We start from the raw sequence: 18,444 nt of genomic DNA, 5'->3' as shown, positions 1-18,444 counted from the left end.
CTTCCCCTCCCCCCCATAGGCTGGGCAGAGCAGTCGTCATGATCCTCAAGTAAAATCTGGGGAAACTGAGGCCCAGAGGGGGTGGTGGGTTGCCCAAGGGAGCAGAGCTGCAAGGAGTGATTGGGAACTTGCGTCAGGGGCTCCTAGTCCCGCCCCTCCTAACCCCCCGGAGCTTAGCAAGGACTGAGCTGGATGGGGAAGTGTGGCCCAGAGAGGGAAAGAAAGTTACCCACGGTCACACAGCAGGTCAGCCACAAAATGGGACTACCATGGGCGCCTTAGTTACAGAGGGATGCTCCTACCCCAGGAAGTCAAGCCGACACCTGGTAACTTCCCTCTGGCCACACGGGGCGCCCCTTTCCCTCTGGCCACACGGGGCGCCCCTTCCCGTGTGGCAGCAACTGGCTGGCCCTGTGCTTGGTCGCCCCTTAAGCTGGGAGCTCTCACCCCGTCCCAAACCCAGCAGGCTGCTTCCTCCCTCTGCACTGGCACTTGGGGAGCCAGCGGGGGACACGGGGGCCGGGGATGAGGTGGTGGCAGGGACCGTGCGAGGGGCCGCCCGCTCCCGCCCCTCACCGTGCCCAGGCTGCAGGAGAACTGGCCCAGGAAGTCGTGCTCGTCCAGCTGCGCGCTGGACTTGTCCTGGTCGAACAGGGCGAACTTGAGCTTCTGCACCTCCTCGAAGTGGTAGTCGAGGACGAACTTCTTGGAGAACGCGGGGTTGAGGTTGTTGATGGCGGTTTCTGTCCTGTCGTACTGGGGGGGCAGGGAGATGGGGGTCAGAGGCCAGGCAGCGGGGTCAAGCGCTCTCAGGCCGCCGGAAATCACCCCGCTAACTCACTCGACACCCACTGCGCGCCGGGCACGCACGGTCAGCTACCTGCGTGGCTGAAGCAGTCGTTACCCACAGCTCGCGGAGGAGGACAAGGAAGCACAGAGAGGTCAAGTGACTTACCCAAGGCTGAACAGCTTGTGGGTCAGGGCCAAGATTCGAAAGCCTGGTCTGACTCTAGTACCCGCACACTTATTAACTTTTCAACTCTGGCCTCATCCCCAGGCGCCCAGGTAAGAGCTTGGGCCCTGTCCCTGCCTCGGGAAGGGATGGAGGACAAGTCCCTTTCCCCATCTGGGCCTCAGTTTCCACTTCTGTAAAATGAAGGGATTTAACTATCTGTGGTTTTCCTATTTTTTTTTTTTTTTAAAGAGACAGGATCTCCCTCTGTCACCCAGGGTGGAGCGCAGTGAGTGGCCTAATCAGAGCTCCCTGCAGCCTCAAACCCCTGGGCTCAAGCGATCCTCCTGCCTCAGCCTCTCAAGTAGGTGGGGCTACAGGTACAGGTGTGTGCCATTATACCCAGCTAATTTTTAAAAACTCTGTGTAGTGATGGGGTCTCACTATGTCGCCCAGGCCGGTCTCAAACTCCCGACCTCAAGCAATCCTCCCACCTCGGCCTCTCAAAATGCTGGGATCACAGGCGTGAGCCACTGCACCCAGCCAGTTTTTGTACTTTTTATTTCGGGAAAACTCTTTTTTTCAAATCACATTTTACGTGGAAGCTGAGAGATAAAACAGGGAGGAGGGGTTCTTAGGGGGAGGTGGAGTCGAGGGCGCCCCGCCCAGGGCTGGGGTAGACGTTTGCATTTTGTACAGAACCCTGGAACCGCGCGGCCTAACGCCTCCACGCACCGTGGACTCCAAAGCCTGGGAGAGGATGGGGCCCCGTGCCGGGTGTCAGTGGTGGCACTGGGACAGGAACCTGCCTCCTGGCCTCCTGACGCTGAGGCCCCAAACCGCGGAGTCTGGGTGACAGTCTATTTTGGGGCCCAGGCTGTGTTGATTTTTCCTCCCACCCGGTTCATTTCCACGGGCTCCAGCAGCAGGAACGGAAGAGGTCTTGGCCCCGGGCTATTTTTAGCCAGGGTGGCCGGCCTGGGTGGGAGCAGAGATTGTCAGGGAGGGAGGGACGGGGGACTGCCATGACGGAAGGGGCTGCCACTCCCCGAGGGGCAGGCAGGCGTTCCGGAGACCTGGCAGGCGGGCGCCGGGGCCCCAGACACACCCATGGCAGGCCTGGGACTCCACCGGGAGTCCTCAGCTGACCCCGTGTCCCCCTCCCACTTCCAGCTGCACTGCCAACACACCGGGTGACACGGAAAAGTCCCTACCCACTCCGGGCCTCAGTTTCCCTTCTGTAAAATGGGCCAACAACCCCTCCATTTCCTCGGCATCACGGAAGGAGCCAAGATCTCTTTGTAAGCCACAGTGTGTTCAGCTGGACGACCACTGCGGCCCAAACGTCCGTCAGGAAACAGACGTGTATTTTGGAAACTGTACACGCATATAACACTATCTGGAAGGCTGGATGCCGAGCTGTCAACAGTGGTTCGGCCTGATTGGTGGGTTCCCACCGTTTTGATTTTCTTCTTCAAGCTTATCTGGGTTTTCTAAATTCACTACAATAAATATAGTTTCCTTTGGAACAGGAAGCAAAGCAAGTTTTGGGTTTTTTTTTTTTTTTTTGAGACAGAGTCTCTGTCACCCTGGGTAGACTTCAGTGGCATCATCATAGCTCACTGCAACCTCCAACCCCTGGGCTCAAGCAATTCTCCTCGACTACAGATGCACGCCACCAACACGCCTGGCTAAGTTTTTCTATTTTTGGTACAGACGGGGGGGGAGGGGGTCTCACTTTTGCTCAGGCTGGTCTCGAACTCCTGAGCTCAAGCGATCCTCCTGCCTCGGCCTCCCAGAGTGCTGGGATTACAGGCGTGAGCCACCGCGCCCGGCCTTAAAGCAAGGTTTTTACAACCTGAAAGTGTTAAGAGTTTAGGTTTCTCAATAGACTTCCTCAAGCTACATCCTTCCCTAATCCTAAAGCCAAAGTCTCCCAGCCCAGAAGTCCTTGGCTGGGCCACCATCAATGTCCCCAGCTCTGGGGCACTCCAAGGCAGGCAGGGGGAGAAAAAAATCCCATTTCACAGATGGGGAGACAGACAGGTTCAGACTTGCCTGGGACCAAAGCCTGAGCTCTCTGCTTCTCACTGATCGTGTGTTCATTTAGACATAAAGGGGGAACGTTACTTAAAAATGGAAGTGAGCATTTTCTAAAACTATAACATTTTAAGTAATATTATAATAATTTAAAATATTGTGATATAAAACAGTAAATACAAAATTACATAATTATAAATATAAGTCTATGGGTTATAATTACAATAAGTTAAACATCAATATAATTAATATTTTAAATAGAAGTTAAATTTTCTTTTGAGAGGAACAATTTTCTAAATAATCCCCTGCTGCCAGCCCATCCCCCGGCTACTTCCAGGGGCCTGACCAGGGGACAGGGATCCCCCGAGGGGACAGGGATCCAGAGCTCTGTCCCTGGACCCAGGGGACAGGGCTGGCGGCCACCCCTCCTCGCCCACGGCACGCACACGGAGAGGCCTCACCTCCGTCCACCTGCCGTTGTTCTCTGTGAAGAGGACACAGAAGGGGTCGGACTTGGAGGTGACGTCGCGGTCCAGCAGGTTCTGGCCGCTCACCGACAGCTCCACCTTGCACACGCAGTACTGGGGGCCCGTGGGGGCAGCGCCCGCCGCTGGGGCGCCCCCTCCCGGGATGTGGGCCATCGCGGCCGGTGGCGGCAGCAGCTCCTGGCAGTCTAGGGCAGTAAGAGGGAGGGTCAGAGAGGGGACACACACCTGCTATGCCCCCACCATAAGGAGTCACCACCTGGGCTTCGAGATGACAAGCAAGGTGGCAGTGAGGGCGTTAACATGGGCAAAAGGCTTGGAGAGAGGACGATGCAAGGAAATGCGTGAAAAAGGAGTCTCTAGTGGTGTGTTTAGATTGTCTTTGAAGTTTTTCTCTGCTTTAGTCGGTCTTTATCCATGAGACACACATAGGTCCCATGGGTTACTCTTGTCAGATCAGCAACAAAGCACAGTAGACATGGCAGTCCCGGACATGCATTGTGCCAGGAAAACCTGGGCTTTTGCCTGAACAACTAACTTGTAGGCAGCTGTAGCGTTTGTGGCCACGGTGGAGTTTACAGCTACGCAGGTTTCCCTCATTGCTTTGGCCACTAGGAAACTCATTCTGGTAACTTAACTCAAAATTCAACTTTGTTCACTATCACGTTCATCCTATATCTCTGGCCCAAGCACAGTGACTGATGCAGAGGAGAGGCATTTAGTATAGATTTGTTGAATGAACAAAGGATGAGTGTATAAATGAATGAATGCACAAACCCTTCATATTGCTCAGATCCTGCCTAAGTTGGTCCTTATCTTCCGCACAGAATCTACCCTTTCACTGGTACACAATTTCCTCAAATTCCATGCTCCGGGCCTCATGTACCTTTCTCTTATCAAGGCTAATTACTGACAGTTGCTCACTTTGAGAAGTTCTGTTTTCCTCTGAGTGCAAGGTGTTGAGAGCTAGAGTGGAGGAACCCATCTTAAGGGGCGGAAGACAGCCCTAGGTCCCCGCACCCCAGTCCTCAGTGCCTCACTTTCCCACCTGCCCATGAGACATCACGACACGGTCCTTTGAAACCTCTATGGTCGGGTCTTACTTTCACAGGCACATGGGCCCCATCATCCGGGCAGAGAGTCCAGCCCCTAAACACTCACCCACAAAGGCCAGGTTCCTGCCCCTTTACTAACAATTTGTCCCCCTGCTGTGGAGTGGGTTACTGACCCTGCACCTCCCCAGAGCGGGGAGGTGGGAGGAGGGGCTCCCTCTGGGAACACAAATCCAAGTCACCGTCCTTGTGAGCACAGACCGAGCATGTCACCTGCATGATGTCTCTAACCCCCATTCAGTCTTGCGGGGCAGGTGACAGTGCCCCTACTTTCCAGAGGAGGGAACCGAGGCTCGTTCACTGACGCTAGAGGGTGTGCTGAGCATCTACGAGGTCCCAAGAACTGTGCCCGCGCGGGTGCCCTGCAGAAAGACTACTGTCCCGCCTCAGTCTCAGTCCCCACAGAGCTCACAGCCCAGCCCAGCTGGGAAACAGAGAGAGAGCACGGAGCACGGCCAGGTCCTGCGGGGCACCGTAGGCCCTGAAAGGAAGTCTTGGGGACAGAGAGGTGACACGATCAGATCTGTGTTTCTAGAAGCTCGCTGGCCCCTACGGGGAGAAGGGATGGTCAGGCTAAGCAGCAGCAGGCGGCCAGTGAGGAGGCGGCTGGTGGCATCCAGGCAGGGAGGACCAAGCCACAGCCGCTGTGCTGCATCCAGTCCCCTCCCTTTGACCCCGGCCACAGCCCACTGCCTGAGCTCCAGCCTCTTGCTGGGACACCAGGCCCCGGCCTGCAGGAGGCCGGGGCGCGCGTGGGGCTGGCGGCAGAGACCGCCCCTCCCCATACAACGCTCCGGGGGCGCGCCTGGCAGGGAGAGGGTCTGGACAGTGACAAAGCCAGTCCTCAGCCCCCTCGCTCCCAGCGTAGGCCCCTAGAACCTCATTATAATCGCACGAGCCCGAGCCTGGAGTGTCAGGACAGCACTACAATTAGCCTGCAGGACTGTTTTCTTGTCGTGTAAAAATCAGCTTCCATGGAAGCTGGCTAACTGCGCGCTCTCAGCCGTGTGGCTGAGGGTGCCTGCTTATGCTTAGGCCTGCCTGGGGGTGGGGGAGCGGGGCAGGGCAATCACCCCCATTTTACGGGCGGGGAAACTGAGGCCCTGAGGGTGGAAGTCACCGGCCCAAGGTCACAGAGCCAGAAAAGGGCAGATGCAAGATGTACAGGGGTCTCCAGACACTCAGGTCAATACGTGGCCTTTCTGCCAGGGTGCGGAGGACTGCTGGGCATTGCAGAGCTCTAGGACCTGGGACCTCAGCAGGGACAGCGGGAACCAGCCAGGCCAGGGGAGCTGGGCTAAGGGGGCAGGCTGTGATCAGGGCTGCAGAGCTGGGGAAGCCAGGGACACTCCTCCATGTTAACACGTCCCCAGGATGGGCCCATGGTCACCAGCTCCTCTGGAACTGCCCTGTCCACACCCACTGTCACTGACGGGGCGGGCTCCAGCTCACCCCCCCCTCCACACAGCCCCTCCCTGACATGCTAGACACCAGTGGGCCACCATCCCCTGCTGCCAAGTCAGACACATCTGTTCTCATCCCAAAGGGTGTCAGGTACACACTCCCAGATTCACATGCTTCCTTGCCCGTACACACGTGTGTTGTCACATACACACACGTACACTGACAAATGCAAAGGCGTGCGTCCGAAAGAACACTCCTCGGCCACTGCTTCCTGTCCCCTCTCCCGTCGAGCCCGTGCCCCTGCCTTGGTTCCTGCACTAGCCTCCGGCCCTCACTCCCTCCCGCCTGGCCGAGGGCGTGGCCAGGAGGGCCAGGTCACAGGGGAGGTGCGGCTGGACGGGGACCCCCAGCCCCCCGCAACTCCACCTGGCTCAGCGCAGCCCCAGCTGGCTCAGCGATGGGCACAGGCTGGGCAGGTGGGGAAGGGGACTCCTTCCCCAGCCAGGGGCAGGTCCCCCATCCTCGACTCACCCTCTGGCTGGAAGCTTCTGGATCCCCGAAACGGGGAGCACATGATGGCCGGAGTGGGGGTCAGAGTGGGCCCCCGCGTGTCAGCCCGGCCACGGCAGGCAGGCTGGCCCCTGCGGCCTGACGCAATGGAAAAAGAAACCACAGCCTAGGCCGGGCCCCCTCCCCTCCTACCCGGCAGGAGGGCGGGCCGCAAGGTGTCATTAAGGGCGGGCTGGGCCTGCCGCGTGCATGGGCGCCCGCCCCACAGGTAATTTGAGGTTTCAGGCTGGGTGGGGGCGTGGGGAGCCAGGGCCGGCTTGAGGGATGCTCCCGACTCCTGGCACAGACGGGCACAGGCTTTTGGGGTGACCAGACTCCCAGGGAAGGAGCTGGGGGGCAGGGATGCCAAGCTAGCGGTCCCTTTTTTAGATTGGGTAACTGAGGCAAAGAGAAGGGCTTGGGTGTTCCCAGTCATCGATTCACTCAACAAACCTTCCTCAAGCACCCGGGGCTCTGCAATGCAGAGGCCACACAGGGGCCGGCCCCACCTGGGTCCGGCCTCCGTCCTGCCTCCCGCTTCCGCTCCTTGGCCCGGCCAGGCTCCCGCTGTCCTGTGCCCGGTCACGCCCCAGCCCGCGACGGGCCTCCCTGATGTGGGCCACACCCTCTTCTCCACGCCAGAGCCAGGTCAGGGGCCACCGCTGCTCTACCTGGAAATCGTCCCTCGCCGTCCCCTCCCAGGTCACACCAAGCCCGAATCCTCCCCAGGCCCCTGGGGCCCCCTCCTGCCACCCTGCCCCTTGTGCCCTCAGCCCCCGCCACGCCAGCTGCGTGTGCTCTGCACACCTGCCAACTCTCACCGGCCTCAGGGCCTTTGCACTTGCTGCCCCCTTGGCCAGACATGCTTCCTTTCACGCAAAGAGTCTGAGTTGCAGCTTAATGTCACATCCTCAGGGGCCTGATCACCCGAGCTGCTGTCTGTCACCTGTCCCAGCTCCACGCTGGTTCCTTCACAGATCACTGCAATGTACCGTCGTTTTACACATTTGTCTGTGTGCCTGTGTCTGCCCCCCTAGAAGGTTCCCAGGGGAGGCGTCACCGCTGTTTGCTCAGCACCTAGAGCAGCACCTGCGCACGGTGAGGCCTCACGGACTCGTACGCAGTGGGCGAGGCGGGGGACGCCACCCCCGCCAGGCAAGCTCCTTAACCCTCCGCCCCAGAGGAACCAAGGCTGCCTTCCCGCACAATCGCCCCAGACCACAGAGCCGCTTCTCAGACTCGGGACCCTCCCAACCCCTCTGAGCGGCCACCGGAGAGGGGCTGTGTCCTGCCTCACAGGGGTGAAACTGAGGCCCAGGACGGGGCGGCGGTCCCTCTAAGCCAGGGAAGGCCGGTGCCCGGGCCCAGAGGCACGGCCGCCGTGACTCCGTCCTTCCCACCCACCCCAGCCCGGGAGCCGGCTGAGTCAGGTAGGCAGCTGCCGGGCAGGCCGCGGCCCCACTTACCGCTGGGCAGTGACCGGTGGGGACACGTGGAGAGGGACGGGCACAGGGCGGCACACAGCCGAGCGGGCACATGGGCACCCAGACGGGGAAGACTGTGGCCAGAAAGGGCAGGGCAGGCCTGAGGTGGCCAGGGAGGCAGAGGCGCCCAGGTGACAATGGTGTAGGCCACAGCGGGGTGACCTACTGGGCTTCTAGTGCGGGCATTGGTACCGTCAGAAAAAGCATGTTCGACTCGACATTAGAAAAAGGAAAAAACAAATTCTCTGTTTTACTGGTGGCAGTAACCAAGAAAGGGACCTGGTCCCCGGTCAGTGCCGTGAAATGGTTAGGGACACAGACCCTGAACTGCGACAGTTGGGGTTCGAATCCCCGGCTCTGCCATTCACCTGCTCTGTGACCTCGGGCAGGTTGCTTAAGCGTTCTGGGCCTGAGTGTCTCCCTCTGTAAAATGGGGACGATGAGAGTGCTTTCCTAGGGGCAGTGAGGGTCAGTGGGTAAAGCACTTGGGACAACATTGTGCAGCTTCTGTCCTTAACGGCTGCGGGGGAGGGGACCAGATCAAAAACCTGGGGGACGTGTGACGTTTACGGTTTACATAAAGGGGGAAGAGGTTAGACCTGGTGGGGAAAGAGGGCTCCCCACTCCCCTTCCCAGCGGGTGGACACAGCGCGGGCGTGGCGACACTACCCACGGGGTCTCCAAGGCGGCGCCCGCTCTCAGGGGCTGTGGCTCCTGGGACGCCCAGGTCCTCCGAGCCCTCCTCCACCCACCTAATCCCGCTCGCTGACGTCTGGTCTCCAACAGGAAAGGTCCCGAGGTGGCTCGGAGCTGCCCCCACTCCGCTCCACCACGACCAGACGGGCCACCCCGGCATCTCCGGGGAGCCCGTCAGAACGCAGCGCCGGACCTGTGGCTCGCCGGAAGTTCAGAGCGGCCTGGCCCGTGCTGTAACAGGCCCTCCTGGTGGTTTCCACTCGGGCTAAGTGCTCCCAAATCACGGGTTAGCAGAGCAGGTGGGGCATCCTGTGAAAATGCAGTTTGATCCCGCAGGTCTGGGGAGGGGCCCGAGTGTTTCCAATAAGCTCCCAGAGGCTGCCACCTGCGGCCACACTTTGAGCCCTGACGCCCTCCATCAGAAGCTGCGACCCGGCTCCCGAGGGCCGACCACACCCGGGGGTGCCCAGCTTGCACCTGGCAGGAGGAGCCGGGTGTCACAGATGTCATTTCCGGTGTTCACACAAGCCCTGCCAGCATCCCACGCTGGGTTCCCAGCCAGGGCCCTGCGGGGCTGTGAGCGTGCGACCGGCCACCGCTCTAGACGGCAGCGCTGTCAACCGGACCCCAGCTGCCCGGACCCCAGTCCCCGCCCGCCCCGCTGGCTGCTGAGCCCGCTGAGCTTTCGGGGGAGCGGAACGTGTCTCGAAGGCGCCCAGGTCTAAATCGCCTCCTTCACCCATTTCCCAGATGGGAAGCTCCATGACGACAAATGACAACTGTATCAGTCAAGGTTCTCCAGAGAAACAGGAGCAATCGGGTGTCGGTACGTGCAGAGAGAGAAATTCAGTTTAAGGAATTGGCTCACACGATTGTGGGGCTGGAAGGGCGGCCGGGGGGCTGGAGACCCGGGCAGGGCTTCTGTGTTGCAGTCCTGACGCTGAATTCCTTCTTCTTCCAGAAATCTCAGTCTTTGCTCAGAATTGCTTCCATCAATTAGACGAGGCCCGAGTGTTATGGAGCATAATCCTCTAGTCTACTGACTTGAATGTTAATCACACCTAAAAAATACCTTTATTTGACCAAACGATGGGTCATTGAAGCCTAGCCAAATTAACATATGTTAACTGTCACAGCCGCTTTAGTCCCCAGGAGGCCTGTTCCGGGGCAGGGAGACAGGGTCTTAGGGCAGCGGGCTAGCCCTTCGGCAGCGCAGGAGCTGAGACAGCCCCGCCCCAGTCAGCTGGAAGGGTGAAGGCCATGCGGAAGAAAAAATAACAATAATATAACGAGAGTAATAATAACGCCTGCCCCAGGTCCTGTGCCGACTGCCTTATGGACTTTGACTTCCGTAGTTTCGCAACGTCCCCAGGTGAGGAGTTACCGCCACTCCCATTCTCCAGATGAGCAAACTGAGGCTTGGAGGTTGCCTCCCCTGCCCAAATAGTTCTTCTGGCCCTCTGGCTCCAAGGCCAATACCACTGTCAACCTCTGGAGGGGTCTGCATGGCACGGCCTTCGCTAATGTGACCCCAGCAAGTCACGTGGTCTTTCTGCATCTCAGTTCCTTGGGGGTTTTTTTGAGACAGAATCTCGCTCTATTGCCCTGGGTGGTGTGTAGTGGCGTCATCATAGCTCACTGCAACTCCTGGCTCAAGTGATCCTCCCACCTCAGCCTCCCAAGTAGCTGGGACTACAGGCATGCACCACCATGCTCAGCTAACTTTTCTATTTCTGGCAGAGACAGGGTCTCACTCTTGCTCAGGCTGGTCTCGAACTCCTGGCCTCAAGCAATCCTCTTGCCTCGGCCTCCCCCGAGTGCTAGAATTACAGGTGTAAGCCACTTCGCCTGGCCTCAGTTTTCTTATCCAACAAATGGAAATTACAAAATACCTGACACACGTGCTCGAATCGGCAGCACATATACTAAAATCGGAACAAAATACCCGACACACCGTAGGTACCGGCTCCAAATGAGAAAAACCTCTCTGCGGCTCCCCACCATTCTCAGAACAATCTCCAGACACCCTGACGGGTCTTCCAAAGTCCGCTCCTTCACACCTTCGGCTCTAGCTGTGCTGTTCACCACACAGAGTTCTAGCAATTCTTTTTCATGCCTCCCTAACTTTGCACGTGCTGTTCCACCTGCCTGGAATGCCCTTCCCCCCTCTTCACTGCGCGCTCTTTCTTTCTTCAAACTCAGCTCAGTAAAACCAAACGCACTACCACTATGCCCCACTCCCCACTCCCAGGATGGCCAACGTCGTAAAAGGCTGACAATCCCCTGCATTGGCGAGGATGCGGATCTACCGAACTCACAGGTTGCCAGCGGGCATGGAAATTGGTGCAGCCCCTTAGGAGAGATGCTTGGCAGCGTCCCCGACAGCCGCATACACACATCCCCCCAGCAGTGCCCAACGGAGACATCCGCGTATGTTCACCAAAAGATGCACGCACAAGGATGCTCACAGCAGTATTCACTGTGGTCTTCCCAAACTGGCAAGCCACGCCCCCAGGCCCTATGGCCAGGAGAAGGGATACACACACGGTGACCGTCACACAGTGGATAACGTGCATCGCGCCTGCAGGACGCCAAGCGCTCCAACAACGGGCGGGGATGGGTCTCACAAACATGTGAGCGAAGGACACCAGGCGTACAGGAGTGTGCAACCCTGTGCGATTGCATTTATGTGATGTCAAACTCGGGCAAGACGAGCCTACGCTGTGGGAAGTCAGGACGGTGGCAGGACAGTGGCAGGACGCTACCGGCTACCAGGGGACAGACACCAGGGGCTTCGCTGCTGGTCGCGCCTGTTTCTGATCTGGGCGCTGGTGACACACAGACGTGCCGGTGTGTGGACAGTCACTGAGCCGTCCGTGCAGGGTGTGTGCTCTATTTTGTACGTCGCACATCAAGTACAACACTAACGACGGCAGCAGCAGCAATCCAGGGACTCCTCGACAAGCCCTTCCCGATTCCCTGGTCCCCAGTGGGGAATCGCAAAACCACCATATCGAAGCCACTGGCTTAGGAAATGTCGCCCTCACTTGAGTTTAAAGACGAGACCAAATCCTGTTTTCATCTATTGTCCCCAACGCTGAAAGGCACAGAAGGGGAGCTCAACGGGTATTTGCTGCCAGTGACAGAGAGCAAAAAGGCCAAAGAGAAGGGAACTGTGGCATCTTGGAAGAACAGAAGCCTGGGACCACAGATTCACAGAATTCCTGGTTTGGGATTCCTACGACTTCAGAATCATGAGTTCTTGAAGTCTCTGAGCTGAAGGACTTCAGAGTTTATCTGGCCCCACCTTCCAGCCACAGCTGAACCCTGGCCACCGCCCGGCCACCCCAGCGCCCTGCGGCCCGGTTCTGGAGGGTGGGGTCCGGCCCCAAGCTGCTCATGCTCCCGGGGCCCTCGCTGTGCGCCACAAATCACTCCTGCACCTCAGCTGCAGCACCGCTGCTGCGCCCCGAAGGCAGCCAGGCCATCACGGGGATAAATATAGACGCGGACGCAGGGCAAGCGGCTGCCGCAGGGGTTGGCCCTGATGCCCCCTGGGACCCTCGGCCTCCGCCAGACCACACTTGCAGGGAGGGCATTCTCTGTAACCCCCACCTAATCACTAAGCTCTGGTTCTTGAGGAGGGGACCTCTCTTGGGACCCCCCCCAGGCCCCGGGGGTCAGCTCAGGCTGTGCTGGAGGGCGTGGCCCCAGGGGGTCTCCACAGCCTGTCACTAAGGGGCTGGCCCAAGCAGGCCGAGAAGCAGCCTGCATCCTACCCACAGGGAGTCCAGGGGCTGGGCCCCTCCCTACTGGGCCTCCGCGCCAACGTCTGCAAAGTGGGGCTGGGGGGGCCTGCCCGGCCACCTCCCGGGAAGCCCCATGATGAGACGGGCGTGGAGGTACTCTGGGTTCTGGAGCACTCTGAGTACTTAGGGGACCTCAGGAGTGGATCTGGCCAGGCTCAGAGTAGACCAGGCTAATGGAGGGTTGAAGGCTTGGTGGCAGTGGCTACCCAGCCCAAATCCTTCCACTGTGGCTTCACTCAGAGGGGACTCAGGGACACAGCCCTGGGTGTTCCCCTAGGGTGCCCACACCCAGCTGGGGGAGTACCATGGGGCAGCGAGGCTACAGGAGGCTTCCGATTCTCTATGTGAATCCAGGCAAGCCCCTTCCCCTCTCTGTGCCTCAGTTTCCCTGCCTGTGAAGAGAAAGAAGCTGGGGCACCAGGATGTCCAAGCCTCCTTCCAGAATCAAGGAGTCTACAAAAGACTTCTAGTCCCTCCTGGGCTGCTCAGGCTCCCACCCACAGTCTCTGTGCCGACAGGGCCTGCAAAGTCACCTGGACTCACCGGTGCCTGCATCCCCTCTGCGGGTCCCTGCAGTGGCTGGGCACTCCGCTCACATCGCCACCTTCTGCTAGTGGCTCCTTGCTGTCTGGTAGCCTTCATGCAGCCCACCCCACACCACACTGAAGAGGTACCCCACCGCCTCTTCCCACCCAGACAGTGGGGGCCCTCTGAACCTCAGCACCCCAGGGAAGAGGCCCACAACCCAGGGCAGCAAACCCTGCTTCAGGCCCAGGACCTTTCCTTCTGGCCAAGGCCCCCACCATCTGCTCTTCAGCTCCTACTGCCGGTTCCCAGGAAGTCCTCCCCAAAGAGATGGAAATCATAGCACTGACTGACGCTTCCTGTGTGCCTGCCCTGCTACCCAGGAGACGGGCCCTGTTATCATCACCCCATTTTACAGACCAGACAACTGAGGCTCAGAGAGGTTAAGAAACCTGCCAGGTTGAGCTGTTTGTGCCCTCCAAAAAGATACCCCCAGTAACTCAGAACATAAACGTACTGGAAACACAGTAGTTGAAGATGTAATTAGTTAAGTGAGGTCAACTAGGGTGGGCCCTTAACCCAGTATGACTGGTGTCCTTGTGGGAGGACAGTGTGCAGACCCTAAGGGAGCATGGCCATGCCAGAGGGGGCAGAGGTTGGGGGCTTCCATAAGCCAAGGAATGCCTGGGAGGCCGCCAGGAGGTGGGAGAGGCCAGGAAGGGTCCTCCCTTGGAGGCTGCGGAGGGAGCGTGGCCCTGCCGACAGCTCGATCGCAAACTCGTGGAACTGAGAGAGAACAGATTTCTGTTCCAATGTGCGGCAAAGCAGGGTTGGAAACGAGGAAGCTGCTCCCACCACCCACTGTGCTCTGAGCCAGCGCGGCACCCCACCCCAGGGAGGGGCCCCAGTGGATTTGGGGGCCCAGCTAGCGGGAGGGACTGGGGGAGGCATCTCTAGGAGCTGGGCACGCTCTGCCCCGGGTCTCGGAGAGGGGCAGCCAGAGCATGTCGGGCGGGCCAGAGACCCTCCGCTCCTGAGGAGACACGGATGCCACGGAGGGAGACGGAGCTGAGCGGCAGGGACGACAGGCTCCGGGAACACGCTAGGCGTGGTCCCACCGCGGCCTTGCTGCGTCCCCTGCCTGGGGCACTCTTCACTTACTCGAAACCACTCCCTGAGCACCCGCTTGGTTCCAGGCACGGCCAGGATACAGCCGGGCGCGAGAGGGACCCACGCCTGCTCTCCCCCAGTCTGCGTCTATTAACATCTCGGTCACACTCTGCCTCCTCCTTAGAGGCCGGCCCGACCCCCACCGTGCCGCCCCCACTGCCATCGCCTCACCCTGCCACCCTGCCGAGTTCTCTCCCTGACATTTCTCACTGCCCGAGGTTTCCTGCCTCTGTCATTTGCTCGCCTCCCTGTCCACACCGGCCCGCCCTGAGCTCCTGAAACCAGGTAGGACGGAGTCTGTCTCCATCACGGTTGTGGGTCCCTGGCCCAGAGGAGCTGCCCGACTAACCTCTCAAGAGTGACCAAATGGGTGGCTGTGTGAGGAGGGGAAGGCGGGGACCTGAAGCCGCAAGTGAAAGAGGGCTGATGTCTGTGCACAGCCCTCTTCAGTTTATGAGCCCCAAGAAAGCGGCAGGGCGAGTTCCTGTTCTGGGAGCTCCATTTCCTGGATGAAGAAACTGATGCCAGAGAGGGTAAGCGACGGGGCCAGGTCACGTGGGGAACGGTGACTCCTCCTAGCAGACCTCTCAGTCCCCTGGGCGGGCAGGTGATGGCAGCAGGTGATGCCCGACACAGGGTGGCAGCCCCGAGGGCCAGCTCGCAGTTCTGGGCTCCATTACCCAACACCGCAGGGACACAGACTCACTTCACAGACGGCTACAACGGGGGACGGGCTCAGTTTTCCCCGCACGAATATTTACCAAGCACCTACGACGTCCCAGGCACTGTTCTCAGCGCAGGGACATAGCCCTGAACAAGATGGACACCGCTCACACCTCCCTTGTGCAGAGCTGACACTTTTTGGGGAGGGGGACACAGACAACAAGCTGATGCACGAATGAATAAGTGACTTCAGAGCGTAGCAAATGCCCCGAGAAAAATACAGCCAGGTGACGAAACAGCGATGCAACCCCCGCTAACCAGTGTCATCTCAGACCCAGGGCAAGACGGTGTGGACAGGGCACACAGAGAGACACTCCAGGACACGGGACAGCGGTCTCCTCGACTGCGCCACGGGAGCCAGGGCTGGGTGGCCCAGTGGAGGCAGAGGACACTGGGCTTGGAGCCAGGAGGCGCCTCCGATCCCGGCTCAGCCCTCAGGCACTGTGGGACCCCACGTCCTCCCTTCTGGACAGTGACGGGGAGGCATATCTGATCGGGGACTTCTCCAGCTGCTGCCGGCCACATCGCAGGGTGACCCGGCCTCCCGGCCCCCACAGAGCCCACGCTGTGTCCTGCCGTGGGGAAGGGCAGGGGGAGTGAATCCGATCGCCCCCCCCTTCTAAGGCCATATGCTCAGGGGGAAGGGGCTGCAAGTGTTCTGTTCTTGACTCGGGGGGCCCAGCGCTGTAAGGGTTAGAGGAGGGGAGGGGGGGACCCCATCAGGCAGGGGGGACACAGACCCTGGCTGGGAGCTTCTCACTAGGGGACCTTGCCTGGCAATGATGCTTCCTGCTCCAACAAGAATGAGGAAATTATCGGAGAAAGCGCTTTTGTTTCCTGTTCACGGCCTGGAGCCCCTTCAAGCCAGCCAGAGGTGAGAGACACAGAGACACCCAGACGCTGGAAATGGAACCTTTCCACGCAGGCCCCTGCCCCTAGAACAGCCCAGAAGTCCCGGCACAAGCTGGCCTGAGAAAATCCCAGAAGGAATCCTGAATGCGGTTACCCACACCAGGCCCCTAACATTCCCACGAATAACGACAGTGACAGTTAATGGTTACCAGGCGCGTACCGAGACCAGCGACTGCTGGCACAGGAGTCCTCTGCCATCTCATTTAATCCTCACAACTGTCTTTAAAGACACACACGACTACCCTAAAAGATAAGGTATACAGAGTACTGTCCTCAGTCTTGCACAAATATAGAAACTGAGGCTCCATTCCCGACCCTCCTCTTCACTCATGCCCCTCAGTTTTTAATTTTCACGGCATTCCGGGGGGAGGGAGCCCCCAGAGTGAAACACCCCCAGAGACACCACACTTGCTGCTCACAAAGTGTGCCCCAATTTGCAGAACACGTGTCCCCCCACCCCCCCTGCATTCCCTGGTCCCAGCCTCTCAGCAGCCCGGCAAGCTGGACCGTGTCACAGTTTGCCTCATTTTACAGATGGAGAAAACCCCCAGCCCAAAAGGTGACAGGAAGTGGCAGGGGCAGGAGAACCCAAGTGCCACATTCTTAACCCCTGGCTCTTTCCATGGAGAAACAAGCCGGGTGACCCCTCCCACTCCAGCTGGCTTTGTCACCGGCCTGGGGCAGTCAGAGCTCCCTGGGCTCCATGCCAGAGGGAAAGCAAGAAAACCACCCCGTTAGGTTTGTGCCCATTCTCCGGGAGGCAGGCCCTGGCTGATTAGCCCATTTTACAGATGATAACCGAGAGGCTCAGAGAGGCTAAGGGTCTGGGCCAAGGTCCGGCTGCCGAGGCCGGGGTTCAGGCCGAGGTCTTACAAGGCTCCCCGCCCGGGCTGTGGCAGGCAGGCTGCGCTGTCAGAGATCACAACCCAGCCACCATGCCTGTCTTCCAGCGGATGAAGGGCTCCCCGCAATCTTCCTGCGGGACATGCCCCAAGGAGCCTAGGCAGCTACCCCTTGGTGACAGCGCACACCCCTAAGTGAGCAAAAACTAAGGGCAGGCAAAACAAAGGGCCTCTCAGATAATTCTCCCAGACCCCTGTCCCTTCCCCACGTTCCTTTGGGGCAGGCGAGCCCGACAGTAAGATAGGCCCCCAACTGGCCACCAGAGGCCTGAGTGCACCTGTGACCTTGGGCAAACCACAGTCCCTTTTGGGGTGGCCCCCGCCCCAAAGGAGAGCTGGCCGAGCCGAGGGCGGAGGGGGGTGCTGGGACGGGAAGAGAAGGGAAGCGGGGAGCAAGAGCCCTGTTTTCCGAGAAGCGCCGCGGGGGACGGGAAGGAAGTGCGGGCCCTGCTCGCTCCCTGTCTCCGCGCCCCCCACCCGCTTCAAACACACAGGTGCCAGACGCTTCCGCGCAGAAACTAGTTTGCAAACACACTCCGACTTCTGGGACGCGGCGTAGCCCCACTCCCCCCCTTTTCTCTCCTTCCGGGGCTCGGAGCGGCGCCCCCACCCAGCAGTTCCCGGGGGCAGGGGGTGGGGTGCGAGCAGGGAGGGGGCGTGGAGAGGGGCCCGCGCCGCCACAAGCCCGCGCGACCTCACGCCTGCAGCAGCGGCGGTGGCGGCGGACTCCACCTTCCGGACGCCCTCCAGGCTCCTCGGGGAGGCAGGCGGGTCCCCAGGGCAGCTGGTCTCGGACCCGAGGACGCCGCCCGCCTCGGGCAGCCGGCCGGCCCGCCCTGCCCCCGCAGCCCGGGCGCGGGCGGAGCGCCCCCGCGTGGCAGGGCCGGAGCTGAGTCACCGGGTGCCGGAGTCCCGGGCGCGCGGCGGGGGTCGGGCCCGCAGCCGGGAGACGGGACCCGGCGTCCCCCGACCCGCCGCTGGCCAGAAGCCGCCCCGCGGCCGAACTTGAGCGCCCGCCCGCGGCCCGCCCGGGCCCACTCACCGCGTCCCGCGGGCGCCCCACCTCAGCGCGCGGCCGCCGCTGCCCGCGCCCCGCGCCGCCCGCGCATCCCGCGCCGCCCGCTCAGCCGGGCCGCGGGCGGGACGGGCTGGGGCGCTGCCACGCCGCTCGCTCGCGTGCTCCCGCGCTCGTGCGGGGCGGTGCGGGGCGGCGCTCCTCGCGGGCCGGGCGCGGCGGCGCGGGCTCCTCCCTCCGGCCGAGGGGCGGGAGCCGAGTGGGGCGGCGCGGCGGGCGCTTCCTGGAGGGCGCCGCGCCTGCACGGGCGGGGCGGGGGCGCTGTCCCGCCCGCTGCCCGGCGCGCCCGGCCTCTGTGCGCGCCAGGCGCCGGCGTTCGAGGCCCGAACCCGAGGGCCCGAGCGTTCGGGGCTGGGACTCCGCGCGCGGAACGCCGCGGGTTCGCGCCCCCCGCCGAGCCTCGCCGTGGCCTGGGCCGCTCCGGCGCGGGCACCGAGGGGGGGGCGCGGGCACCGAGGGGGGGGCGCGGGCACCGAGGGGGGGGCGCGGGCACCGAGGGGGGGCGCGGGCACCGAGGGGGGCGCGGGCACGGGGGGGGGGCGCGGGCACCGAGGGGGGCGCGGGCACGGTGGGGGGCGCGGGCACCGAGGGGGGCGCGAGCACGGG

At 60.9% G+C, this 18,444-nt stretch overlaps 1 protein-coding gene across 1 annotated transcript in view; it reads right to left on the bottom strand.

The window, feature by feature from the left end:
* CPNE2 (copine 2) overlaps positions 1-17,974 on the bottom strand; it is a 43,075-nt gene extending 25,101 nt beyond the window's left edge. The window contains exons 1-3 of the mRNA XM_075995665.1: positions 17,806-17,974; positions 3,454-3,665; positions 577-756 (exon numbers count right to left, since the gene is read on the bottom strand). Of these exons, the coding sequence (XP_075851780.1) occupies positions 577-756; positions 3,454-3,633 (360 nt within the window). The 5' untranslated portion in view covers positions 3,634-3,665; positions 17,806-17,974. The remainder of the gene's footprint in view (positions 1-576; positions 757-3,453; positions 3,666-17,805) is intronic.
* Positions 17,975-18,444: the final 470 nt, after the last annotated feature.

This window comes from Microcebus murinus, chromosome 20, assembly GCF_040939455.1.
Source record: "Microcebus murinus isolate Inina chromosome 20, M.murinus_Inina_mat1.0, whole genome shotgun sequence".
Lineage (NCBI taxonomy): Eukaryota > Metazoa > Chordata > Mammalia > Primates > Cheirogaleidae > Microcebus > Microcebus murinus.
Note: the sequence above shows the minus strand (reverse complement) of the source record. Positions and strands in the feature narration are given on the sequence as shown.